At 44.9% G+C, this 27,644-nt stretch overlaps 3 protein-coding genes and 1 non-coding gene across 4 annotated transcripts; all 4 read left to right on the top strand.

Moving 5' to 3' along the window:
• The first annotated feature begins 81 nt into the window (after nt 1–81).
• On the top strand, nt 82–358 carry LOC119013163. The gene has a single exon (XR_005072710.1).
• On the top strand, nt 128–8,522 carry zgc:100997 (uncharacterized protein LOC445211 homolog). Its single transcript, XM_037086174.1, has 10 exons — nt 128–2,580; nt 3,064–3,125; nt 3,220–3,315; nt 3,783–3,866; nt 3,987–4,079; nt 4,203–4,429; nt 4,594–4,787; nt 5,119–5,201; nt 5,578–7,079; nt 7,719–8,522. The coding sequence occupies exons 1-10, from the start codon at nt 2,499–2,501 to the stop codon at nt 7,846–7,848; spliced, it is 2,553 nt and encodes an 850-aa protein (XP_036942069.1). The 5' UTR covers nt 128–2,498; the 3' UTR covers nt 7,849–8,522.
• A 362-nt stretch (nt 8,523–8,884) lies between these two features.
• Nucleotides 8,885–12,696, top strand: LOC119012602 (alpha-1-antiproteinase F-like). The gene is made up of 4 exons (XM_037086581.1): nt 8,885–9,713; nt 10,119–10,386; nt 11,925–12,072; nt 12,292–12,696. Exons 1-4 carry the CDS (start codon nt 8,972–8,974, stop codon nt 12,478–12,480), a joined length of 1,347 nt encoding a protein of 448 aa, XP_036942476.1. The 5' UTR covers nt 8,885–8,971; the 3' UTR covers nt 12,481–12,696.
• A 2,717-nt stretch (nt 12,697–15,413) lies between these two features.
• LOC119012495 (alpha-1-antitrypsin homolog) lies at nt 15,414–17,719 on the top strand. The gene is made up of 5 exons (XM_037086383.1): nt 15,414–15,549; nt 15,752–16,394; nt 16,557–16,827; nt 17,014–17,161; nt 17,244–17,719. The coding sequence occupies exons 1-5, from the start codon at nt 15,502–15,504 to the stop codon at nt 17,433–17,435; spliced, it is 1,302 nt and encodes a 433-aa protein (XP_036942278.1). The 5' UTR covers nt 15,414–15,501; the 3' UTR covers nt 17,436–17,719.
• Nucleotides 17,720–27,644: the final 9,925 nt, after the last annotated feature.

Raw genomic sequence — 27,644 nt, 5'->3', positions numbered from 1 at the left:
CATTAAGGATCGTGACATTGCTTTTTCGTGTTCGTTCATTGAGTGTGTGTGTGTGTGTATGTGTGTGTATTTCGATCAGCCTTTGCAGCCTTGTCCAGCTGCTCCCTGCAAGGACTGTTGCATGTGAGCACAACAAGGTGGCAGAAAGCAACTCAAAGAATGAAAAGGCGTGACTTCTGGAGGCTCAGGAGTGTCACGTGCGATGTTCCTTGGACAGTTTCCTGCCTTCCACGGCGGTGATGGCCTCGCTCTGTAGCCATCACCTTTCTTGAGGCAGGCAGAGTAAAAACCTTGACAGCCTGATATTGTTTGAAACAGGTGAAGCTCTTCCTGTCAGACACTTTCAGCTGTCACAAAAAAAAAAAATCACATAATCTTTCACCTGCTTGGATCAATTTCTGCAATAAATTAACTTTTTTAAAATGGCTTTCACTCTTTTTTTTATTGTGGAAAGGTTCCCTCAAGAACAAACGAGACCTCTGCTTCAGTTATTGGGCCTTCTTGTGCTAATTTAATTTTATGATTGTTTAATGTCCGCCTCCATCAGCTGGTGCTGAAATAATTTATAAATGACACGTGTAATACAGTTCTCTAATAAGTGATTCTGTTCACTGATGGAAGAATTCTCTCATTAAAGATTCATGGAGGTTGCCTGCTGAGGTCTGATGAGCAGCGCTACAGAACTAATAAAATGTGGGTCGCTGCATAAAGTGTGGACTGTCTTCACGGCTTCACTGCCCCATATTGAGATTCAAGATGAGGGTTTAGCTCCCCACAGATATTCAGAAGTGATTAAAAAACTTTGCCCTGCGTGTTCTTTAATAAATGCTGCATTTTGTAAAGTGAGCCCATTACGTGTCATACATTTTTCAAAATAAAGGGAAGGTTACTGACACCGTAAGCAGTTTTTTTAAAGCTGCAGAAGAAAATAAAAGCACATGTAAAAAAGTATCAAACATAATTTCACCAATGAGAATCTTCAGTAACACACTGCATATTATCGTAATACAGCATTTTATGAAACCCACCTGCAGGCGAGAAGGAAAGATGCCAGCAGCTGATTGAGAACTAAAGGATTTAAAGGATAATTCCCACTTTTTCAATGTTTATGAGTCACCAAATTGAAAAAAAAAAGCCATGTCACTCTCCAAATATATTAAAACTGTTACAAATTAGCATCATCAGGGGCCATGTTGGCCCAGAGGGCTTTTTGAATGCATTAAAACATGTACTGTTTTTCTCGCAGCTCTGTTTATTAGTTGTCATAATTAAAAAAGAAGCATTATATATATATACACAACTGTCCAGGTCGAGTTGAAAGATAAAGTTACTGTGTGTTTGAGTTGTAAAATCCAGTTTTGTGCAGTGTTTTGGCTTCAGATTGTAAATGATAAAAAAAGAAGAAAATTCAGTCGAGTCACAAATCGTTTCTGGAGCTTCACAACAAAACAGCTGAAGCAGCCGGAGACTCGATATAATAAGAGAACGACGGAAAAAAACAAAACATGAAATGTCTCAATACAGCTCGGCTGGCGTTATCAAAATCTCCAGAAGCCCTGAGAACCTACAATGATTTTAAAAACGCATTATTTACATCCACTTCAGACCAGTTGCATGCTAGCACTTTTAGCTTAGCAGGTACCCTGAGAACTTTGACTTGAAGAAGGGCGTGAATAACCTCTTTTCAAATCTCTTTAGGATCTCAGGGGTTCTGGAGGCATAGGTAACCTTGATTTTCTTCCTGTTGTCTCCATCTACTTCAGTCCTTTAGGAGAATGCTGCAATGCTGTTTTGTGGTGAAGCTCCAGAATTTACATGGTGGACAGCAGATAACGAGTACATTTTCAGTTTTAGGACGACCTTATCCTTGGCTGACTGAAGTCTGGTTTTCTGTCCCTTCGTGTCCTGTGATTTCTCTGCTGTCACTATTTAATGAAAGCATAAAATACAAGTTAAAACGAGTCTGTCTCTTAAACCCCTGCTGTAGATAACACATGTGTTTTTTTATGTGCAGATGCTGTAAAGTGCCCTCAGTAAAACCTTTGCACCATCTGCTCATTCCTGAGTGGGTCAGACTTTTCATTCCTGGAGTCTGAGCTGAAACTACTTCAGCCAGTGAATCACTCTGATGAGATTTATTACAGGCCTCTGCAGAAAAGAACCTAACACAGCGATCCCGGCTGATTCCTCCATTTTAACGGTTAAGGACTCCATGCGACGGCCCCCTCTGACAGGACTTCATGAACCGCACCCTGCCAATAGGATTTAGGCTGAGCTGTGTTGAGGGAGTGGAAGAGCTGATCAACACCTCAGAGGGAGGTTTCTGTCTGGGTCTCAGCGTGTTCAGGCAAGACACGCTGCTTCCACTTTGCATTTTCTTCGTCCTCATTCTGTAAGGAAACCTCAGCGCGCCACTCATTACTTCAAGTCTTTGACATTTTGAATTGTTCTCCTATCTGATCTGCACAATGTCTCAGTGGAAGTGAGACGGAAGTTAAATGAGAATGCCAGACGAGGCCAACAGGGACTCACCAAAGAAATCAGTGGGAGAGATCAGTGATCAACATGAGCAGCCTCAAGGTACTGTTACAAGAAACACGCTCTCATGCTGATGGCTATCACTGACCTTCAGTGTAGTAATGATGTTAAATAACTCTTCAAGGACTCTTGAACACTAAAACTCTGTGAAGGACAACATTTATCCGTCTTTTCAGTTGTTTTCCAGGCGGGCGTCTCTGAGACTTAGCACTGTGGCATCCGATTGCCCAATCAAACACAATTTCATCAGTAGTTGATGATTAAGTCCTGAAATATTCTCGAACATGAAACATGTTTCATATAAAATATCTTTAAAGACAGATTTGCTCAACTTCTTATAATGCAGTCTTTTTGGGATTAACAGTTTCCCCCCGTTCCACCTCGCTCCTCCTGCTTATCGTACTCCAAACAAACCTCCCATGTGCTGTTTCTTTATAAGCATGTGCAAGCTTATAATAATATTCAGTGTTCAATTGTGAAACTGCTGCATTTTCTGTGCCAAGTCCCTGTTTTCTTTCTCCCCAGACGAGAGGAAAGCAGCGCAGACGAGGACCTTCACCAGATGGATGAATGTGTTCCTGCAGAGAGTGAGGCACAAATCAATACGGTCTCACCCAAACTTTTATTCTTTAGCTCATGAATGCAATCACCGGTAAGCTCTCCGATTTGTTATCCTCCCAGAGTGATCCTCCAGTCGCGGTGCACGACCTGTTCACAGACATTCAGGACGGCAGAATACTCATGGCTCTGCTGGAGGAGCTGTCTGGCTGCAAACTAGTAAGATCAATGATGCCATGAGAAGTACAAAACACTGTTCAGTTATCTAAATGTCTCTGGTGTGTTTCAGTTCAGTTCATTAACTTTGCACCATATTTTTGAGCCCATAGGATCCACAGAATTAATCCAAAACAGTCTGATGTCTGCTGAAGTTTGATATGACTCTCACATCTGCATGAAGTGAGTTAGCTTAGCTTAGCAAAAAGACTGGAGGCAAGGAGGATCCACCTACATGCACCGACAAAACTTTGCCAATAAAAATAACTTTTTTTTTGTTTTGGTCAGAACTGAACTAGCGGTTTACCTGTTTCCTGTCTTTACCAAGGTCAAGCTAACCAGCTGCTGGCTGTAGCTTCAGTTGTACCGTACATGAGAGTGGTATCAGTCTTCTCATCCAACACTCAGCATGTTTCCTAAAAAGTCGAACTTTTCCCTTAAAACATTCCTTTTGTGATGTCTGAATTTAGCTTTACAGGTTCAGGTCGTCTTCTCACCGTCTCTTCAGACTCAACAACATTTCCAAGGCTCTGTCTTTCCTGGATGACAGACATGTGAGTGTGTCAGCTTTTACGTTAATGAAGTGATATTGTTTTGACACGTAGAACATTTGTGTACCTTCAAATCAGGAAAATCTTGATTGCCGGTGACGTCTCCTCCCCGTGTTCCCTCAGGTGAAGCTGGTTGGCATCGATGCCTCTGGTATTGCTGATGGCGTCCCGTCTGTTGTTCTGAATCTCATCTGGAACATCATCCTCTACTTCCAGGCAGGTTTCTTTTCCCCCATCATCCATCACACTCATGTGTCAAGGTATTACAATAGTTCATGCCCATTTGTTTGTCTTTGTCTCTGACCTTACAAACACTCCTGCTGTTTTACTCCAACTCAGGTAAAGGCTGCGACGAGAGGCCTCCAGAGGCATTTGTCTTGCAGCCTTTCTTCCTTATCAATGAGCAGTTACCCCTCCTCCACTGACCTCTCACCCCCGCCAAATGACATTGGCAGCTACTCCTGCAGCACCCTGCCAAGCAAAGGCAGGAAGGCTGCCAGGAAGCCAAAGTACCATGGGAAAGCAATCAAGACTCTGCTGCAGTGGGTCCAAAGATGCACATCAAAGTGAGTCCGAGAAAAGATCCAAACGCTTACAAAATAACTGTCGTCCATGAATCATCTCTAACCTAATCATGCACTCGCAAAACCACAACGAGTGAAGCTGTTTGAGTTGGCTGTGTTGAGGTTATGTTTTTTTTTTCTTTTCTTTCTTCTTCTTTAATTTGCAGGTTTGGGGTGGATGTGCATGACTTTGGGAAGAGCTGGAGGAGTGGGCTGGCATTCTTAGCAATGATTAAGTCCATAAATCCAGCCTTGGTTGACCTGAGGGAGAGCATGCATCGAGAGCCGAGTGAAAACCTCCAGCTGGCTTTCTCGATAGCCCATCATGGCTTGGATATAGCACCTCTGCTGGAGCCTGAAGGTAAAAGCTGACAGAATACAAAGTGTCTTTCGCCTCTTGACAAAAACAGTAGAAACCGCTGCACCCATGCAAAGTAGGTGCTCCAATCCCAGCATGGGGTAAAGATATAATATATCACAGGGTTGTCGGAGTGAATTGAAGCACTTTAGATTTTAGACGCTGATCTGGCCAAAAACAGGCAGCAAAGGTTGTTTTTGTGTGTGTGATTCCAGTTCGTTTGTGTCTTGGTTATCACACGATGTTTTATCTGGCTCTTCCAACAGCAGGATGTTCTTCTTAACAACATTTTAACCTGCTAACATGTGAAAGCTGCCGATTCTTCTCTCCACAGATGTGTCATGCACCACGCCAGATGAGCAGTCCATCATCACCTATGTGTCTATGTTCCTCAGGCATTGTTCTGGGCTAGATGAGGTCAGTATCTGTGCTGTTGTTTTCCAGTAGAGTTGCATGAAAAAGGTGATTCCACTCTCACATCAGTTGAAACTGCTGGCCTCCAGCATGTGTAAAATCAGCTGTTCTCTGAAGTTATGTGCAGGACCACTTCTTGGGTGGGTGCAGTAATGACGGAACGTTTAGTCCCGATTAAAACAATATCTTGATTTGAAGGTCCAATTTGTAAGATAGTTGAATTTTGCTTCAAACTACTTGTCTAATTTGGCTGACAGTTGTATCGATCTTCTCAACAAAACAATTCATCCACAAACACTCTGAATCACAGATATTTCCTTCTGGACTTTATTTGCAGACATATCAAGTAACTACCTCTCAAAATGCTTTTAAATTACAGGATCGTACAGACACTGAAGTTCCTTATATCCCAAATTTTGGATCACTTGAGTCAGTGAACTTGAGGCAGACGTCTGCAGATGACCCAGAAGCACAAGCTTTGCTGAGAAGCTTTGAGAGGAGCAGTGAGCAGCTCCTGTGGAAGCAGTGGGCTAGGAGACCGTCAGGGAGCCTCCGAGCCACCTCACCTCACACCAGTTCCTCTGACCTCTCCTCCAGCGGCAGTGACATCTTTTCATCCTGTCGTAGCCAAAGCATGACGGAACTATCCGTGGGCAGCGCTGCCATCTCTCCGTTTAACAAAAAGAAAAACGGGTCTCGAGGCATTTTAAAGCCACCCAGTCCGCTGGACGCGAGGGTAGTCAGCCAGGATATTCGATCATGGTTGGAGAAAGCGTCTGCGGATCAGGACTACAACAAGCCAAGAGTAGATGAAAGTCACTTTTCTCTGAGCTCCGAGGAAGGAATCTACAGCTTGTCAGCGCTGGACTCAGATGAGGAGGAGGCCTACAGCTACATCCTGGATCTGAATAAAGAGGTTTGCCAACCGTATAATCAGCCGAAAAGACAAGTACCCAGGGTTGAAGAGGAAACAGCGGAGGAAATGTTCCTGAATGGACAGCAGACGGATGAGTCTGAACATCTGGAAGTATTTGAGATGTTAAACAGCAATGGATGTAAACATCAAGACGGCTCACTTGCACAACATGTTGAATCAGACGACGGCGCTCAGTCAGCGGTTCACATGAAGCCTGATTGGGACGAGGATGAAATCAGTTCCAGAGAGATGGCAAACACCGGAGCTGTGTTTGACTCTGAGCCAGAGGGACAGGAAGAGGAGAGAGTTGTCAGCGGACAGAGTAATGATGAGGGTGATTACAGTGAGGAAGAGAGGAAGACGGAGAAGACAGAAAGTGCCAAATTGGAGACACATGGATTGGATGAAACGGAGACTCGGGTGGATGAATCCGAGGAAACAAAGCGTTTTGAAGTGGCTAGTTGGGAGGAAGAGCTTGAGGAAGAAACAAAAAGAGGGCTGTTTGAAAAATGTGGACAAGTGAGTGAGAAGCGAGTGACAGGCGGAGAGGAAGAGGAAGCCAATTTGATGATGTTTGAGGAAGGGCAGGGAAGAAAGTTTGGAAAAGAAAAAGATGAAGAGGGTAACGTAGCGGAGGAAGAGATGGAGAGTGTTAGCGAGGATGTAAATGAAGTGAGAGGAGCCGGAGCAACGACAATTAACACAGGAGGAGAAAACGAGAGCAAAGTCAGTGACTCCAAAAGAGAAGATTTGAAATGCACAGGTGAGGACGAAGAAGAACGCGATGATGAAGTGGACGTGGAGGCGACAGAGAAGAAAGATGGAGATGTTGAGACGACACGTGAACTGACGTCAGATCGTTCTGGTGAAACGACCTCCAGAAATCACTCGACCGGAGACGTTGACGTCCACGGTGGTGACGCCAGTTTCACACCTGCCAGCAGAGCAACTTCTCAGTCATCCAGGTAGGTCATATAATCTGTGATTTATGAGTTACAGAGACGATCGACCAGGTTAGGTTGGTTTATTATCCCTATTGAACCAAACTTGAATTAAATAAATGTGTCACGGACTGGACCTGATGGATGGAGCTGCAAAAAAAGTAATCAGGTCGAGATTTTAAGCTGTGAAGAACGATCCTGTGTGTGTCTCTGCAACTACAACTTCTGTTTGAATAATCTAGGTAACAACTTGAAATGTTTGTTCAGATGTGTAACTGCGTCCCAGTAAATCAAGTTGGCAAACAGCATAAACTGAATTACGATTTCAGTATGAATCTCCTGGAGGAACGATGCAGCTGCAGCTCCAAATCTCTCAACATAAAAAAAAACAAACTAAACCATCACCTCTGCCAACTTTATGCTAATTAAACTGAATCAGAACAAAATGTACTTCTATTTTCTGAGGCTAATGTAATCCTGTTACTCCTGGAGATAGAAACACACTGTGCTCATCTTCCACTGATCAAAGAGTAAACCATCATAGATAATGACTTCATATCTGCGCTTGGTTCGATTGCTTTAACCCATCTTCTGTTTCCTCACAGTAGCTTTGGATGTAAAGCGTCTGACTTCGGCGCTCTTGTGTTTTTATCTTCCTTCCAGCAGAGAGGAGGGATTCAGCGCTCCGTCTCCAGCAGCCTCTTGTGTCATCACCCCGTCAGAGCTGGAAACGCTGCTGTCGCTGTGGATTCTGCTCTACTGCTACTTCATCCTCCCTCAGATGAGCCTCTGAGTCCAGCTCCCCCTCCTGCACATCACCCCCTTTTTTTTTCTTAATAAGATACACTTATTAGCTCCGTTTTCCACAAAATGAGCCGAGCAGGGACACTTAGCGCCGGCTTGACTCTTTATCTGTGTCACAATAATTTCCCTCAAGGCAACTTTTAATGATTCTGTTTGCTTTTTTTTTTTTGCTGCCAGGAGAAATATTTTATTTCAGATAAACACAGACTGCTGTTGGTCTTATTAATATGCATTTTCCTCAGCCGCTTGGTCTCTTACAGCACACAGATTATCAGACATGTGGAGAGTGAGGTGTGTTTTGCTGAGTGAGTGTCCGTAAAGCTTCTTTCATTTGGAGGGTAACAACCACATGGTGGCATCGCAGCATCACAACAGCAGCTTCCCTTACTGCTCTCTGTTGACTGCTGGGAAAAAAAAAATCCCTCATGACCTGCTGTTTTAGTTAGAAGCTGTATTGACATGGGGGAGATTAAGCCGAGAGTATTTAATGAGCACTTCTGACATGTCGTAGTCTCTCGCTGTGTCACTTGTGGCCGAGAATGTGTCGCGCTTCATTGTTTCCCCAGCAGACACGATCAAGTTCAAGCTAATCAACCGTGCAGTCGTTCTCATGACGCTTTGCTGACTGTGATGTAAATAATAAATCAGATACTTGTTCTGTGATTCTTTCAGTACTTTCCACGAGAGGTGTCATCCGTATAAATATTGTATTTCTACGTGACATGTTAGGAAAAAACCAACAAAACTGCTGCAGAACTGAAGTATGCATCAGTTGCGTAAGTGTTCAAAATCCATGTTGACCAGAAGGTATTAAGGGGGGGATGAGAATACTCTGTCCTCACTGTCCTACACACACACACACACACACACACACACACACACACACACACACACACAGAGCTGCTGGATTTCTATGAAACTCGACATGCTGCCATTGTTTGCGTGGAACTCGACCCAGGGGTCAGAAAGCTCAGCCCTGGAGATCGATATATACTTTCAACACCCCCGCCGCCCCCGCACAAAGCCACAAGAACAACACTTCCCCAAAGCTGGAGTTTGGCCGGTCCTACGTGAGATCAACCTGCGGCATCTCTGAATCAGGCCAAGCCAGCATGGCGAGAGAAGGAGCGATGGCGTCTGTTACGTACAGCTTCGCGTGTCTAACAGTGCTGGCATCGCTGGCGGCTCGCGCAGCAGATGGCTCGGCTCTACCAAAGCCTGAGAAACGCTTCGGTGGGATGGAACGAGAGGTCATTCAGCAGCGGCAGCTCAACACATCTGCCCTAAACACAGCCTTGGCCTTTGAACCTTACCATGACCTGGCCACCAGAACCACTGCTGCGCCTGGGGTCCAGCAGCTGCAGCAGAGCAACATCTTGTTCTCGCCCTTGGGCCTGGCATCAGCTCTGGCCCTGCTGTCCCGCGTTTCTGGGTCTGAGAGTCGGATCCAGGCCCTGGAGGCGCTGGGGCTGGGAGCCAACTCGACAGAGCGGAGCGTGGAGGCCACCATATCTGCTCTTACAGAGCTGCAGCACAGACTCGCTCCCCAGGAGGGTGGGGGTGGTGGTGGAGTGCAGAGGGCAGAGTCTGAGGCTGGAGCTGCAGCAGGGGTGGAACCAGGAGATGCTGGAAACAGAGCTGATGTAGATGATGCACCAGAGAACAGGATGGAGGATCAGCTGAGACTGTGGAGCGACCTTCATATTAATGGAAAATCTTCTCTAGACTACGACAGTTTTCTATCCAGGCCTCAGCAGACCGGACCCTCCGCCGCCAACACCAGCTTTAAGACGCTGATGAAAGACCTTGAAGGATCTGACAAACTTGAACTTAACAATTTTGTGTATTTCAAAGGTAGCTTCTCGTTGTTCGGGTGATAACAGTTGCTGTTTTCGGTGCATGAATATTCAGAGTCCCTGTGAGGGTGAACACTCTTTTTTCATTTTGCTTTCATTGCTTTGCAAAACATCCACCTTCAAAAACACATTTAAGCGAATGCTTAAAAGAAAATGAATTGTGGCTTAATTAGAAAAAGTCTGCACACTTTGGATCCGTGCAGCACCGCCCGCTGCACAGCATACTGAGCACCTGCTCCTTCATCAGTCATCCTTTATGAAGAGCAGATGCTCACTTGTGAAAGTTGGTGGTGTGACTTAACACAGCGGCTGCTTTCAGTCGGTGTTCAACCTCTTTGCAATCAGTTTTGTTTCATATATCACCCGTAACCTTTCCCTTTTTTATCGATGACACATTAATCAGGTCGTCAGCCGTTCGAGCGGCGCCACACGGTGCCTCGGAGCTTCCAGCTGAATGCTACGACCAGCGTGGAGGTGGCCATGATGTTCAGGGACGACTCGTCCGAGGCCATGATGCTGTACGACACCAACTGCTCGGCCACGGTGGTGCGGCTGGCCCAGTCGGAGCGCCTGGCCTCGCTGCTCCTGCTTCCTAAGGCCGAGCTGCAGCCGCTGGAGGACTGCCTCTCCGACAGCCGCATGAGCTTCTGGCTGAGCAACCTGAAGCCGGGGTAGGTGGGGAATCTGAACTGAACGCGTCACGCTTCCCTCTCGCTCGCAGATTTCCTCGACTACTCTCACAGACTTCTGGTGAATATGAAACAACTCAACTTTTGTCATTTTGCATCCCTATTTGAATTTCATCAAGTTCTTTTACAGAAGTGAATTCACAAATAGGAAGAAGCCAGGAGGAACTGTGATTGTAAAGCTAGAGAGACAAAATTATAATGAGAGGTTCGCCCTAAAAACAATTAATTACACCCAAATATTGGATTTACCCCCCTGGTGGCTTCCAGCGATGCAGATTGTGTTTTTGTGTCCTGTTTACGAGACATCTGTCTCTGAGATTTCTGTTCCCGATGCCTGAGTTAATGGCGTCTGATGGAATTTAATTCTTTGGGCTCACAGCAATGAACATTTTCACAATTTTCAAAAGGCAGTAAATACTTTATGATACTTTGTGAAGACCACATTCACACGGTGGCCATTTTCCTCTGACATCATCACGCTCGGGGTGAGAAGCTCAGGTGTCACACAGCTGTGTTCCAGGTGGCATGTTGTGAAAGTGAAGAGGGAGAAAATGGAACATTAACCCATATTCAAGGTTAAACAGTATATTGCTAAATCATTAGCTTCCCTTAGATAACAGCTAACGTTAGCCTTCAGCTGCTTCCTAGTTAGCAGTATCTAGTTGTGGATACAAACATACGTTACTTCAAATTTTATAACAACATGATGATGATCAGGTTGATGTCAAATAATATGAATCACTGTTAAGATCTGAGGACGACAGAAGCTCGGAGAGGGAAGTGGGAAAAAATAAGGAACATCAGCAGATTATGACTTTAATTTACAGCCATAAATCTTAAACATCGGAGAGAAAACTGAGATCAGAAGTAGAAAATGGATCACTGGAATTGTTTTTTTCTACTTCTGCACAGTTACATTTTGCATCCTAACGATACAAAGCAACACGTGCTGGCTCCTAATCTGTGGTCGATTATTAAAAATCAGTTTTGGCCCTTAAAGAGAAACCATATGTGGAACTACATGCTTCAAACCTTCATGTTAGTTTAACAGCATGTAAGACAGAATTGACTCCCACAGAATCGGGTTTAACAATAAACGGTGCAGAATTGAAGAAGCCTCTTGGATGAGAGGTGAAGCTGGAACAAGTCCAGCTGCAGTGAGAAGTCGTATTTATTGCCGTTCTGTTTTTGGGGTTCATGTGTTCGTGAACATACGTCACCCAGAGGTTAGCATGTACAGTATCTGCCCTGTTTGAAGAGTGTGTGTTCGACCCTGAGCGTACAGAACAGCGTATTGATCCGTGTCGGTGGCGCAGAGCGACAGCCTCTCACCGGTTCCGCCTGCAGTCACCCTGCGTCCTGCCGTCTGTGATGAATGATGCTGAGCAGCTCCTAAGTCAGCAGTAATTACTGCTCTCTATACATCAGCCAGCGAAGGCCTGGAGTACGGCTCGCACAAGTCGCAACAAGACAACTTTTCCAGCAAATCCATTCACACATTGATTGTTGTTTTTTCGCAGGCGGGCAGAAATCCTTTTCCCCAAGTTCCAGCTAAGGAAATCCTACAGTTTCGAAGGCCTCCTGAGGACCGCCGGGGTGTCATCACTTTTCTCCGACTCAGCAGACTTCTCAGCGATATCGTCGAAGAAGACGCTGAAACTTGTCAAGGTTCAGAGAGAACGAGCGTATTCTTTTTTTCTTTGTTAGACTGGAGTAATACAAAAACTACCTGAAGACACGAGCACTTTAGAAATTCATATTCAGTGGATGTGCTGACTATATATTTTTTCCTTGTCTCTTTGTCTTTAACATGTGCGTTCACTCTTTTATCCAGCCCGGCTCTGTTCTCTCACCACTCCTGTGTTTTTCTGTGGTTTCACTCGTTAGGCCCTTCATGAAGTCAAGCTGGAGGTGGAGGAGTCCAAGTCGGAGGACGGGGAGAGACCCGACATCATGCTGGACTTCTCCGTCCCCCCGAGAATTACCTTCAACAGACCGTTCGTGTTCATAATCTACGACGACGTCACGGGGCTCGTGCTGCTCATCGGGAGGATGATGGATCCCACAGACGTGTAGACGACGTGTTACGCTCACCTTGTTGCTGCAGAGTGTTTTTGTTTCACCTCCACTTTTTACAAACACTGCAGGATGATTTATACTTCGTTCCTCCATCCTCACAGAAATGATGAAAAGACATTTAAATGGCAGTAATTTATCCGTGTGACTGAATCGCTGCTATTCTTGCAAAAAAAACCAAAACAACATAAAACACTTTTCTCTTCCATTACAAAAGCATTTTCTCCTTTGTCATTTTTTTTCCCCCACACCCTGCAACCCATTTCCTCCCGTAACATCTCTTTATTGTCTTATGCAATTTTCAGAAATGGCTTTTGCGAGAACATCCAGGCTTATTCGCCGAGACAACAAAGAGAAACTCATCAAACTGTGTTACGTTTTCACACTGCGGTGGAGTTTAGTGGCGCCTCGAGATTAGCTCATTTTTACCTCAGCATCAGACAGCCTTGTGGAGATGTCACCATGATATTTAGCACAATGAGGAGATGATGAATGGAGGAGAGTTTGATGAATAGAACAACAGATCTATCACAAGTAACAGAAATGTCAGCCTATTAATCAAGAAGTGTCCGGCTGCTTTTTCGAAATCTCCAATAGGAAAAGTGGAGGGTCCCTGGAGGTGAGGCGCATTACTGCTTTTTTTATTTATTTTCTTTTATAGATCTTGTGATTCTGAAACTGACATTTCAAAAGTCACGGCCACCCGACGGAGAGCGACTGGAAAACAGTTAATTCACACATGACAAAGAAAGGATGGTGAGGGTGAAGAGACTGCCACAGGACGACTGCTGGCCTTATGTTCTTGAGATAAGGTGGCTGACACGAGCTAGAAGAGGCTCGGCGGACTGAAACATTAGCTACCGTCGCTCTCTGTTAGCGGAGCGGAGAGGAGAGCGGCACCTTCCACTTGTCTCGAAAAATTCTGACCCGAGTCCTTCGCGAAGAGCTTCAACACATCGTCCACGTTCTCGTATCGGCAGCTGGTGAAAGTCTCCTGCGTGTCACGTTACAATCCGCTCACATACGGCCGATAAAAAAAGATTTTAATACGAGCACGTTCTTACTCGTAATGAGGTTCAGTTAAGTCGAAGACAAAGACTCATCTGCTCACGCGTTTATTTGCAAACTATTCCAGCTCAAACTTTCCGACTTGTAGATCAACAGTTTATTTACAGCCTGTACTAACGTTCTCACCTTTGCCGTTTGCATTTATGGCTCAAAAACAAAGTGGTGTTTATTTTTGAAGTTAATCTTATCAAAGTATCAAACTTGTTTTAGCCACAGAGCTGATTTATATATTGCTAACATTAGCCGACAGAAAGACTCCTGCAGGTGATGTGATACAGAGATTAAATAAACCAAGAGACACATGGTGTATTTGAAGATATCTCATAATTTCTGCAATTAAAGACGAATTTATGAGCTGCATTTGAAAAGACATGTCAACTCGATTGTTTACGAGCGACTCGTTCCATCGCTTTCGTCTGAACTCCAGGTTAATGATCTTTTAATCGTATCCTCGATTGTGAGGCACTTGGTTTCTGTTGCAGCCTGAGCACTATCTGTATTAATCATTGCTCATCCTTCTGACGTTTAATAATGACGACTGCCGTATCGCTGCCGATGATAGCTTACAGGTACACGTCGTGAATTAATGGTGCGAACGCTATAAATAGCCGCGGCTGTCAGCTGCTCTCCGCTCCGATGCAACGCTCGGTTCTTCTTCGCTGTTTTTCTCTGTGAAACGTCTAACGAGTGGTGCAGCAGGCAGAAACATCATTACGTTGTTCAAGAGTGTTTCTACATCAATTTATAGATAATGTGCCGGCAGTGATTGAGAGTTTTGGTTGCTTTTTTTTTGTGTCAGCTGAATTCAACATTAGGAAATGGCTCGTGCTCCTCCAGTATTAACATTATCTTTGTGTCTGGCTGCTCTACGACGGCCATCTTTTCATCAGTGGACATCCAGAAACAGCTGAACACTTCCGATTGTGTTTGGTTGAAATGTTGCGCGAGCTTTGCAAACACATCGAAGCAGAATTAACGTAAAAGATGCTAAAAACAAAAGCTAACTAAACAAATGATGCACGTATGTGTTTCATAAAAATCTAATCTGACTCGTATTTTTGGCAGATTGAGGTTTACTGATAAATGAAATACTTTAGTTTTTATGTAGTATTTGTTCAGAACATTTGCATTAGTACAGTTTCAGTCACACTTCCTGCTTGATGTTCGATGGTTGTATAAGAGGACGAAGGACATCTGCCGAGATCGACGTCTTGAAGCACTCGAGTGGCGACTCGAGTGGTTGTGTTTTCTCTCGCCATACAAGATGTGAATGGATGCTAGCATTATGGGATGTCCTTGGTGGTCGCTAAAGAACAACCTCTAGATGACCAAACTCGGTTTAATTTCTTTCAATCAGTTCATCCTTGGACGATGCAGCCGCTGCTTCAGAAAGAATTCATCTTTGTGTCCTTAGTTCTGGCCTTGGTTGCAATACACCATTTCAAATGGATCTTTCATACTGTCTGATGTAGATTATACTATAAATTGAATTATATCATTCTTGGGTGTAGCAACAGTGATGCCTGCAGACACAGAGGCTGAAAGATGCTTCCTTTTAAATTCCATCTACATTTTTTTGTTGTTTTTTCTTTCCTGAACTGCCAAAAAAACTTTCCAAATTGATCTCTCATATAACGTTTTCATAGAGTTTCACACACACACGTACATATTTTTATTGTCAAGGTTTCTCTCTATGCAAACATGCAGAAGAATGACATCTTCACTAACACAAACTTTCAGCGGTGATTTCTGGTGTGTCATTTGTTTTCTTGGTGCAAAACAAACACATTTTTCTGTGCAGCTCATTATCTCAGCGGTGGCTCCTCAGCCAGGTTGTTCTGAGGGAGCTGGTTGCATCAGTAAAGATAGTGCGGCCTCAGGACAGACGATCGGGGCTGGTCTTAGTTAATGTTTCACCAAACTGTCAGCTGACTCTCAGAGCTCCTGTATATAATGAGGAAGCTTCTGTGCAAACTGTCTGCAGCAAAGAGGACTTCGGAGGTAAGCGTGGCTCTTTATTCAAATGCACAATTATTTCTTGTAGATGATATTAAACTTTAGGTGGATTAGACTTTGACTCAGTCTGGAAGTTATGGAGTCATCAGCTACTGTCTTTTCATTCAGTTGAAAAAAATAAAGGTTGGTTTTATAAATATCATCTGCTGTGTCTGAGCCCAGCTGACGCCTCTTGTTTCCCGGACAGGCTGTAAAGATGCGTAGTATCTTTGCTAGTTGTGCACTCGTAGCGCTGCTGCTGGCTGCAGCCTGGGCAGATCACCACGGCCACGACAACCACAGCCACGACCACAGCCACGACCACAGCCATGAGGGAGAAATGACCTGCCACATATTGTCCCCTCCCAATGCCGACTTCGCCTTCGCCCTCTACAAAAGTCTGAATGCCAATGCTGCTGCTGGGAAGAACATCTTCTTCTCCCCGCTGGGCATCTCCACCGCTCTGTCCATGCTGTCTGCGGGGGCCAGTGGTCAAACCCACCGGCAGCTGTTCTCCGGCTTGGGCTACAGCGCTCACACCCAGGCAAAGGTCAACGAAGCTTACCAGCATCTTTTCCACATGCTCGGCCACAGCCAGCAGGAACAGAAGCTGGATGTCGGTAACGCCGCCGCGGTGCGCACTGGCTTCAACCCTCTGGCAAAGTTCCTGAAGGATGTCAAGGACTTCTACTCCGGTGAGATCTTCAACGTCGACTTTACCAAACCGACCGAGGCTGCAGCAGAGATCAACAGATTCATTGCAAGCAAAACACAGGACAAGATTCAAGATATGGTGAAGGACCTGAGCCCTGAAATGGCCTTGGTGCTGATCAACTACGTCTACTTCAGAGGTAGGACACATACCAATACAGAGAAACCTGTGCACCCTGGGTAGTAAAAATCTGTATAAATCTGACAATTTCAGCCCCTAACACAACATAATAAAACCAGGATAATTTGAGCTGACGTGTAGTAACTGCGTTGCTTTCTTCCACCGTGGTTGCGTCACACAGGACAGTGGGAGAAACCCTTTGACGGAAACCAGACACACAAAGCCGAGTTCACTGTGGACGAAAACACCAAGGTCCAGGTGGACATGATGAAGAGGACCGGCCGCTACGACTTCTATCAGGACGCAGAAAACCACACCTCCGTCATCATGCTGCCCTACAAGGGTAACACCTCCATGGTGATCATCCTGCCTGAGGAAGGCAAGATGGCCGAGGTGGAGAGCAGCATCCACAAGGAGCAGATCCATCACTGGCACGACTCGCTCTCAAGGAAGTAAGAGATGAGTTTGATTTTCTTTTCAATCTTTCCAACTCCTGGTTGTACAGTATGTCGTTGACTAGTGTCCGATCAGATGCTCGTCCTGCTGGTTCCCCCGGATCAGGAGTGTTTGGCATTCAGTAAAGCTAAAGTAGCTCCAGATTCGAGTGAGTCTGACCTTGTTGATCTTCTCTTTCTCAGTTCTGTGGATCTGTTCCTGCCCAAGTTCTCCATCTCTGCTGAAGCCTCTCTGGACAGCATGCTGAAAGAAATGGGGATAACTGACGCTTTCGGAGACAACGCCGATCTCTCCGGCATATCTGCCGAGGTCCCGCTCAAAGTCTCAAAGGTAGGAAAAAAAAAAAAGCAAACACGACCTCCACGCACTCGCATGTTTCACAGAGCTAACGGGACACTGACTCCCTCCTCAGGTGTCCCACCAGGCCGTGCTGAGCGTGGATGAAACGGGAACAGAGGCGGCGGCAGCCACCACCATCGAGATCATGCCCATGAGCATGCCCGAGGTCATGAGACTCGACCGACCCTTCTTGGTCGTCATCTGCGAGCACTCGACCAAGAGCATCCTCTTCATGGGCAAGATCAACAACCCGGCAGCCGTGTAAAAGATGCCAAGGGAAATGAATGTTACGTGTACACGCTGCAGCTTCAGTAGCTTCAGGACATTCGCTAATTTCTTTTTACCTCAGCATCCGAAACCCTAAACCCGAGCCTGTCCAGGTGTTTAAATGTCTTAATGCATCATATTCTACGGTCTGCAGCACATCACACAAACACGAGCAGATACGTCACCAGAAGCATCTGTTAACACTTCGAGCCAACGTGTTGTTTTTTTTTTCCATTGCTGTCTAAACATTGTGAAATAAAAGATTGTCGTGAACAACCGGCATCTGATGTTTTCTTACTCATTTCTAGCTAATCGTCTGTTTAGTTCACAGGATGGAGTTAAATGTGAGTTGTGAATAAGTCTGTGTAGTGTTTCCCATTAATCACCTGGACCTCGGTAGTCTCCCACAGCCACAGTTTTCTAACGGATGTAAATATTTTCCACTTCTCACGATAGAAAAACACTTTCACACATCTGTTTCACATGACGTGTGTGGAGGAGAGAAGATCGAAAGGTGCAGACAGACTCTGTTTCACTTGGTAAAATACATTAATTTACATATTTCAGTCCAAGAACTTCATCACTGTTATGTTAAATGTTAACAGGAAGTGTGTATGATCATCTTCCAGCAGTAATTTTAAAACAAGACGATGACTCGAGTCTCTCAGTGACGGTTTAGTTACGTCTCTGCACTGATGCCGGACAGAGAGCGCTGGTCTGGCTGGACTGATTGCAGGAGATTCAGATCACCTGTCTGCAGGTGAAGACAGACTGACTCCTGACTGAGGAGTGGAGGCAGCTTGGGGAGTTTCTCTCTCAGCCAATCAGGGTGTGACGACGCCCTTTTTGTGAAGGCTTAAGAAAGGTGGAGAAGAGACACTCAGGTGGCTCTGATACTGATTCTGAATCTGTCCCTGACTCACAGAAACTCTGCTCTGTTGAGGCCCGGTTGTGTTTTCTTGAGAGGAAACTGTGTTCAGTCTTGAAACCTGAAGCCTCTACACACCTTGATTATCCCTGATGGAGCTTTTGTTTATTAGTTTATTGTCCAGGTCGCTGACATCAGGGCGCCCCCCCCCAGAGTTACATGTGTTCTGTTTGTTTTTATGTAGGTTGTTCTGGTCTGTAGGCATTTCACCGCCACACAGTTGTTCACCGCATTGATGCATTTAAATTTTCTTCCAGACCCACAAAACCCTGATGGAAACACTCGAGTGTGTGTTTCCCTCCATGGCTGCTGATTTCTGGTGCATCATTGGATTTCTGCATTTGTGGGATGATTACTGTACGCTCATACACATTTAATGCAACTCCCCGACCGCACCAGTGGCTCTTTTGTGTCAAGCGAGCTGTGTTGCATCAGTAACGAAAGTCTTGCCAGATATTCTCTTGGTTCAGGACAGAAAAAAAAAAATAAAGGAGGACGGTCCTCGTGAATATTTAATAGATCTGTCCGCTCTCGGTGGAATGTGATGGTGAAGTTTCTGTCGAATGCAGCCAAGAAGAAATTAACGATGATATTTTGAATGCTTCATGTAATATTTGAGAATTTGGACTTTAAATTGGAATTATGTGTCTATAAGTGGGGATCACACTGTGTGACAGAGCAGATGTGTGCTGCTGTTTAGAAGGTATCAATATACGATCATTGTTATGAAGGTGTTGCAGCCGGGCAGCACCACCAGAACCACCCAGAACAAAGTCAAGAGGGAGAGTTGATCTGCCACATGCTCTCCTCTACCTGGACTGACTTTTCTTTTGCCTTCTACAAAAGCCTAAAGATTGTGTTAGAGAGAACATTTTGTACCTGCCACTGGGCGTCTGAAACTCACACTGAGCTCCTTTAAACCAGGTTCAGGTCCATGAAACCTGCTGGGCCGAAGCCAGGAGCATCAACATGTGAATCTCTGCCGGCGACATGAACTCTGGCTTCGATTCAGTGGAGAAGTTCCTGAAGGAAGTCGAGCACGAGTCACTCTGAGATATTCACCATCAAGCGCAGCACATTAACGCAACGTAGCATCAGCGAAGATGTGAAATAGACAAATCAGTGTTAAATTATTGAGAGACGGATACGAAATTAGTTGAAATAACAGTTAACATTAATGAGTTTATGGTGTTTCCTGTAAATGATCTGGACCGTGGCGCTCTGACACATGATTTTACACCTCATAGCGTTAAAGATCTCTTCATATTTTGCATCTTTCTGAGCATCGTGTTCTTTGGTCTGTGTTTTACCTGTCAGGGCCGTCCTGTGACGCTGTGCCAGACAAACTTGAGACTGAAATACAGCACAAATGGTTTATTTTGTTTGATAAATGCTGACTGGTGACAGTATTTATGAACTGCAGCTTTGGAAAAGAAAACGTCATTGTGTGAAAATGTATTCACATGCACAAACACGATGGAACCTGCTTTTTTTTCCAGCGGTCATTTTTAAACAACTCAATGATTAACTTGTCTCTTGGTCCAGGTTTAGTTACAACTCCTGGACTAAAACAAGATGGAGAGCCGTGCATTGATATGGACTAAAGGCTGTAATCTTGTGCAAACATTGTAAAGCCAAAGCCATAAAATATTGTGGGAACTAAACAAACTACCAGGCAGCAGAGCCGAAACTCAGTGTTACATTATTTCCTACATTTACATGTTCAGCAGTCGTGCAACACATCGATGCATTTACCTTTTTTAAAATGTGCCAAATTCTGTAACAGGCCACCAACCGTAGTGTCCCGACTGTTCCCCTTTCCCTCAATGACCACTGACTTCTGCTACATGTAGTAATTACTGTAAACTGATACACATTTAATGCATCTCCCCTTCAATGCCAGTGAGTCTTTACCAACAATATGTCGAGTGTTGCATCAGTAAAGATTATCTTGGCACAGGACAGAAGGGGAAAAAAAAGCGGACGGTCCTTGTGAATCTTTAATAGGACTGTCTGATCGAAGACATTAATGATAAGCACGACTCGTCACTGGAACAGACTTGTATACGTTTTGTCGATGTCTGATGCTGTTTAAAAGTAACATGGTGTCATTAGACGACTCTGTTTTTTAACTAATCGCAGGGTCACCAAACGATCTGAGACTGTTTCTCTCTCATTTCTTTTTCCGTCCCAGAAATGTTACCAGCTAAAACCACTTACAAGCGCTTACAAGTAGGTGCGTAGATGTGAAACTGAAGAGGCTGCAGCAACAAATCTGTGAGTTTACAGGAGGGACGTAACACCAGAGACGAGCCAGCAAGACAGTTTTCAGGTAAACAGACAGGTTTGGACAGGTGGCTCCTCAAACATGATGAGTGGTGACATCTTCACCTGAGAAATGCACCTGAAGCTCCTTTAAGCAGGTCAAAGCCAGTATATTTATACACCGCTTTCAAATAGTTTATTCTTTATTTGGAAGTCTATTAACCTGCGTATCAACCCTCCTGAGTATCGGCTGTGTGAGTGATTTACGATGCTCGGTGGGAAAATCCTTCAAAAGTGCCTCCTTGAATGCTGCTGTTGGAGATGAAACACGATAAAGTTCTCTTCTCCTTCCAGTGGATGAAAATACGTGGTGAAGTGCCGGAGTGCCCGACCGCAAACAGCTGCCGAGTCCGCCACCGACCCGATCGTGTGTCGAGTGAGCTGTGTTACAGCGAAGTGAAGATAACTTTGACAGAAACGTCTGCAGCACAAGGCAGGAAAAGCTGCCGTCTGTAAATTGTTAATAAATCTGTCAGCCGCCACTCGTCGATCTGCTGGATATATATCGACGGAAATTGTGTCAAACTGCAGCAAAGAGGGCCATTAATGGTTAAAACAAACAAGTAATGAGTTCATGATGAGTTTAACTCAGACAGGCTGCAGCTGAGCTGTGTAATACAGCGAGTCTGACACCGATGCTGCTCTCTTCCTGCCAAGATCCTCCATCTCTGCCTCCCTGGACAGCACACTGGAAGAAATGGACAGAAGCAAGGTTTTTTTTTTTGTGGACGTCTCTGATTTGTTTGGCAGGTCTGACAAGGTCAAACTCGAAAGGTAGGAGAAGCAGAAATATCTTCCTCGGTCTGACTGAGCGCTCCAGCGGCTGCTGAGAAAACTGCCTTCAGCTTCCACGTTTTTCAAACTGACTGACTGCCACCTCGTCTTTCCCTCCGCAGGCGTCCCACAAGGCCGCGCTCAGAGTCACCGAGAGGGGAACAGCAGCAGCGCCCCGTCAGCCTCGTGCCGCTAGTATCCCTCAATTCACCATCAGCTATTATTATCGACAGACGCCGCCTGGTTTCCATCCTGAGAACTCCACTGGGAGCGTCTTCTTCACAGGGGGAACAGCGACACCGTAAAAAACACCTACAGGCATCGAATTCATACAACAAGGTGCTTCTCTTTGTGTTCGTCTCTGCAGAGGAGCTGTAATGTCTCAGAACGAGGTGTCATTAATGAACATTTTGTAGAAGGAGAGCGACGATCCACCGATTCATCAATTAACGTTGATAGATGATTAATGAAGCTGGAGGGCATTAAGTGTGTGTGTGTGTGTGTGTGTGTGTGTGTGTGTGTGTGTCTTTGATGTAAAGTCGTTGTTTACTAATTAAAATACTGTAAACTGAAAAAGTGGAACTGAAGAAGTATTGATGTAGTAAACTTGCAAGTAAACTACTCGTGCATCATTTCAGTGTCCTTCGTACACGACGTATTCCTGGAAATACTACCAGATAAAATGAAGTAACAGTACTCACCTCAGTGTTAAATGTACGTACTAGCTTTGGGTTTTGTCTCCAGATTGTGGTGAGCAGTTTTCACTGTGTTCTGATGTTTTATAGCCCAAAGAATCGTATCTCCTGATGAAAATTCAAGTGGCAGCCTGGTGAGAAACAGTTTGAGTGTTTCTGCTTGTAAGAATGTGAGGTTTTGTCTTTTTTTATACTGAGGAGAAAATACAGCGGGACCCTGAGAGAGACAGTGATTTTCATTTCTCAGTTCATCGGCCAACAATGCGTGGAGTCTTCCCTGTCAGTGTTAGCTGGTATCTGCTGCAGCCGCGTGGGTCAGCTGGAGGAAGACGGTCGGCGTCGGACAGCAGAGAGACGAAGTGCGACCTGCTGGTCATCAGCCTCACATGACTCGTCGGCCCTTTGACCTGTCAACAGAAGAGTTGCTGCAGGAGCGTTTACACAATCGGTACACATACACTTTGTCTCCCCAGTCCACACACACACACACGCACACAATGACACGCACACAATGACACAAACCCACCCACCCACACACAAGCTGAGTGTGCAGCTCTTTAGAAGTGTTAATATCGTACTGTTGAGCAGCAGTGAAATCTGTCAGTAGCTCAGTTTGCACGATCATTTTTGAGCCGATTCCTGTTTTTATTTAATAAAAATGGCCAATATGACATGTTAGAGGACTATACCAGTATTAAACTATTACTACGTTTCAAAGAATCAACCACTACAGTGAACACCAGGTTACATTTCTTTACAGCCAGAGTGACCGGAGGAAGGCACAGCGGACGGTCTCAGGCCCGATCCGACCCAGCAAGAGCCTTTTCACACTCTTTTCACCTGGCAGGTGGTTCAGGATCATCCAAATCTGAACCAGCAGCTTCAGAGAGAGTTTTATCTGCAAGTAATCAGGCTGCTGCTGACACCGACACGTTCAATCACATCACACACACAGTAAACGGCTCTTTATTCCAACAGTAATCCTGTTACAGAGTGTTTTGGTCTGCAGTCAGAGAGAGAAGACACTTCCTGGTATCCCTGTCTACTTTATCCAATCGGGACAGAGGACGGTCCGCTGCACATTCAGGTGGTGATGTAGAGCAGAGGAGAGAGGATGTTTCTAAAACCAGCATGGAGCCAAAGACTTAAAACGAGCACAGGTGATGCTTCCACCGCTCACCTGTCTCAGTCCTCCTGTGTCGGCGTGATATTTTTCTCTTCACCACTTATGAGAAGTCCAAATCTGTTGAAACTGTCGTGAATCTCACTCTGAAGTCAGCGGCTGATTTGTTTCCCGGTTCGGCTGTGATGAAAACAGATGACTGAGCATCAGCTGGCTGCGGAGGTAACAGGCTTCTTTTCAAAAAAAGCACTTTAAGAGGTTTTTGCTTCCTCTCTTATAACTCTTGCAACTTTAATTTTTTTTTTTGGCATGTTAAAAAAAATCACAGCTGTGCTCTAAGTCCAGCCTGAGGGAGGGTCTTTACCGGGCTTATGTGCCGGTTCAGTCTCGTTGTCAACTGGCTGAAGATACTTTTAATAATAAATTAAAAGTAATCAGCAGAGAGCAGATTTGACCTTAAGCAGCATTAAGTCAGATCTGCAACAGACTCAAACATGCGCTGACATCATCATCATCTCTGGCAGTTTAACCCCAGTTACACATGGCAGCTAATTGTATAAAAGCAGAGAGCGTGGCAGCAGCAGAGACCTGCTAGAAAACGCGATGTATAACACAGCAGCCCTGGAGCATGCTGGGAGGCTTTCCTACACAAGCACCTCCCAGGACGCTGCAAAACAAAGTGTTGCTGTGGAGGAAACAGACGGCTGGTGCGTATTTACAAAGGTGTAGATGTTCAGAGTCACCAGTGAGAAAGTTGAATACTCCTCTCTGCATATCATTACAGCTTCACTACAGTGAATGTAACTTACAAAAGTATTTTTTTTTTTATCACAAAGCATCTCTTTGAGTTCAGTTATATAGGCAAAGTTGAATGTGCGCAGCAGTGAGGCCTCCTCGCTCCGAACATCACAAACCCAACGTGATTCCTAAAGACACGTTCATTAGTGTCGAGCTCGTCGACTCGCCCTCGTCTGCTCGTGAGAATCTCTCAGATCTCCCTGCTTTGCTTATTACTCCTGCATAAAGAAGATCAAATGCAGGGTACGCATGCAAATCGAGACATGATGTGACACGTTGTGAAGTGGGCATCTATAATGCATACGCCATCAAGACGAGGAAGCGCCTAACGCCCGCCGTTATTTTTGGTCGACTGTTCTCGTGCGGCTCGCTGGGTCGGAGGTGGCGGGAGGAGGAGCCTCACCGCTGCCACGATGACTGACAGGCGGGCAGCAGAGAGAGGGGCATTAAAAATGAACCGATGACCAGGACTTCTGTTTTTTGTCATCACACGCTGCATATTGCAGCGTTTAAACAAATGTGTGGGATTCAGAACAGGTACAGCTGCAAACTGTAAGAGGAACGAGTGAGTGTGTTCACACAGCAGCTGTTGTCCGGTGTGATAACTGAGATGTTCCCGACCTCAAAACAAAGCTGATCAGTCGTTGTAGCTTCACTTTAAACTGCTATAATCAATATTTTTGCATTAACAGAAGTTCAGACTGCAATAAAATGCCTCTGAAAGTGATAATCAGCACATTAACTCTGCATTTCTCCTCAGTATTAAGGTGCATTTTAGCGTCTTTCAGTCCATTTGTTTTGGAAATTTTACTCTTTTGGTTCACTGGCAGTTTCCAGATGTGAACAGCTGTTCAAAGGCCTCAAAACAAATCTGATACCAGCTCCTGTGACTTGACTTAAAGCTGCTCTAGTATAATATGATCAATACAGTTTACATTAGGTGAGTGATTAGGTTTACATAAAGAGAGATAATTATCCTCTCAGTTCGCTGCAGCTCTGCAGAGGTCAGACGTCTTTTAGCTCATTGTTTAGTTTTTTTACAAAGTCAGCGTTGTGCTTACAGCCTGTCTGAGTTAAAGGATAAGTTCCCACCAAAATAAAAATCCAGTCATTATCGACTCCCCTCCGCGCTGATGGAAAGATCCGGTGATGTTTTGGAGTCCATAAAACATTTCGCAGCAGCTGAAGAAGACGGGGACTTGACTCGTCCCACGTGATCCCCAGAGAACCCAGACTGATCTGAAAACAGGCAGGTTGACGATGCCAGAACTTTCAGTTTTGGGTGAACTTTTTCTTTTATGCCACTTTCAGACTTTGGACTTCATGGAGAAATGACTAAATATGAGCATTATTTTCAGAGTAAGGCCTTGACCTCCTGCACTCGGATCAATTTGATCTGCTCAAGTTTTTTTGTTTTGGAGTAGCTGCTGGCGATCAGAAACCCTGAGACGGATCCTGCTGCGTGGTCATCGTGTGGCGTGACCTTGTGCCCACATGTATCAGACGTGCATTTACATATTTCCTCTGTGTGGCGATTTGCACACTGTGATGAATTTATTCAGTTTCACAAGCAAAGAAAAAAACCCACGAGGTGTTCCAGCAGACAGTGAGGAGATAATGTGTGCCGACCGCAGCAGCGTTCTGTAGGTTTTCAATCAATACGTGATAAGATACAGTCAAAACAGCTGATTTGATTATTCAGTCTCATTTTATCAGGAGTCTTGGGAACAACGAGAAAAGAAACAAATGAATTCTCGCCGGCACGATGTTTTGCATGCACTCCTGGTGTCACTGAAACAGTGATAACGAAACAACAGTCCAATTTGAGTCGCTGGCTGCTCAACCAGAAATGTTTCTCTGAGTTTCCTCTTCATGATTCTCTTTTCATCCCGTATTACAGATTTAATTTACAGAGATGACGCCACGGACAGCTGGAGGTTAAACTCTTAAACCCTGAATCAGTTTGAATAAGAGAAGATAAGTTTGAGACCAGATCCACGATCAATCATCTCCTGGATCCACAAACTTTACATGTAATATTTAATTTGCATCAGATATTCTGTTAATCCAATTTATAATCTGTGATTTTGTTGTTCTGCTCTGTAAATGTAACATTATTTGTATGTCCGTCCGTCTGTTTTTATTTATATATTTATTTTTATTATATATCCTGTGCAGTGAATCTGGTCTTCTTACCAAGACTAGTGCAGCACATATTTACTATATACTTTTTAATGATTATTTTACCTGCTTACTTTTATACTTTGAGTGTTTGAGTCGTCTGTCCTGGTGTTTTATTCCTTAAGAGTGAACTTTGGATGACGGGACAGAACTTCTGGGTGGTTGCAGTCGTAAGTCGAGGCTAATGCTAAGCTAGCTGTTGATGGTCAGTAAGCAGCTCCAGTCCTCCAGCAGTGTTCAGACAGGAGAGATTCTTAGTTTATAGCATCACATCATAGTTCAGAGGCTGTTTGTTGTCCAATGAGACGCTTGTGTTTGTAGAAACTTTAATGTACAATTACACAGACATCCTGCGTCCAAGAGTCAGATCTTTAAAATGTTGGAGTCTGGTGTTTGGAAGGAAGGAATTTATATTTTAATTTGCAGCAACAGCATCTGTTGAGACACACACACACACACACACACACACACACACACACACACACACACACACACACACACACACACACACACACACACACACACTACCAGCAGGTGGCACTGTGGTGTCACAGGAACAAAGATGGGGTCCTCTGCACCTTGCCATTGTTCACTTGGCGCTCTGCTCATTTGAGGTTGTAATTTAGACGAGAATTAAAGCGCAGCCGCTCTACACATCAAAGTCAAACGAGCCGAGTGCTCGGAAGGTCGTGGAAAGGCTCCGTCTCCTATCATCTCTTGTCATCTGCGCGCTAGCTGCGCCGCAGCCTCGGCCATTAAAGGGGGAATCCACCCAAAAAAGAGAGCTGCTTTTTATTTTTTTTGTTTTCGCTCGGCTTGCAACAGAAGCCAGAGCCGAAGCTCAGGCTCCTATCAGACGAGCACCCAAATTACTGCAATCCTGCTGCAATAAGTAACAGTGAGGCTGGGTAGTTTATTCTCTCATATCTAGTGTTAAGATCTGAGATCATAGCGGGGTTAGTTTTAAAATTCTGTGTTTGGGGCTGCATCTCTCATTAAGAGGCCTCTTAGACTTCTCCTCCACGCAGGCTGAGGCAGTGTTATCAGCCAACGGGACACAATAAGAACAAAACCCCCGTGGTTTCCTTTTTACGCAAGTGTCAATGATGAAACCCACTGAGTACACAAGTACGACAGACCCGACGCACCGAAATGTCTGCGTTATAACCTCGTTAAATGTGCATGAAAGCCGACAGAGGAGAAGAGGAGGAGGCAGGAGCGAGGCTGACAGAAGGAGGCTGCTCCTGCATCAAAGACAAACAATAAGGAAACCGATAATCTTTATTATTTATGCCCTCCTTGCCACGAGCGTGACGAGATGTACAGCGAGCGACGCGACACCTTTCATGTCGAGGCCTCTGTGGCGGCGGGGAGATAAACTCG

Source organism: Acanthopagrus latus, chromosome 22, assembly GCF_904848185.1.
Source record: "Acanthopagrus latus isolate v.2019 chromosome 22, fAcaLat1.1, whole genome shotgun sequence".
Lineage (NCBI taxonomy): Eukaryota > Metazoa > Chordata > Actinopteri > Spariformes > Sparidae > Acanthopagrus > Acanthopagrus latus.
The sequence above is the reverse complement of the archived record's forward strand: the minus strand, read 5'-3'. Positions and strand labels throughout refer to the sequence as shown.

Coding starts and splice junctions, on each gene's coding strand:
- zgc:100997 (XM_037086174.1), top strand. CDS start 2,499: ATGAGAATGCCAGACGAGGCCAACAGGGACTCACCAAAGAAATCAGTG. Junction 5,202..5,577: donor ATTGTTCTGGGCTAGATGAG/GTCAGTATCTGT, acceptor TTTAAATTACAG/GATCGTACAGACACTGAAGT. Junction 7,080..7,718: donor GCAACTTCTCAGTCATCCAG/GTAGGTCATATA, acceptor TCTTCCTTCCAG/CAGAGAGGAGGGATTCAGCG.
- LOC119012602 (XM_037086581.1), top strand. CDS start 8,972: ATGGCGAGAGAAGGAGCGATGGCGTCTGTTACGTACAGCTTCGCGTGT. Junction 9,714..10,118: donor CAATTTTGTGTATTTCAAAG/GTAGCTTCTCGT, acceptor CACATTAATCAG/GTCGTCAGCCGTTCGAGCGG. Junction 10,387..11,924: donor CTGAGCAACCTGAAGCCGGG/GTAGGTGGGGAA, acceptor GTTTTTTCGCAG/GCGGGCAGAAATCCTTTTCC.
- LOC119012495 (XM_037086383.1), top strand. CDS start 15,502: ATGAGGAAGCTTCTGTGCAAACTGTCTGCAGCAAAGAGGACTTCGGAG. Junction 16,828..17,013: donor CACGACTCGCTCTCAAGGAA/GTAAGAGATGAG, acceptor TCTCTTTCTCAG/TTCTGTGGATCTGTTCCTGC. Junction 17,162..17,243: donor TCCCGCTCAAAGTCTCAAAG/GTAGGAAAAAAA, acceptor CTCCCTCCTCAG/GTGTCCCACCAGGCCGTGCT.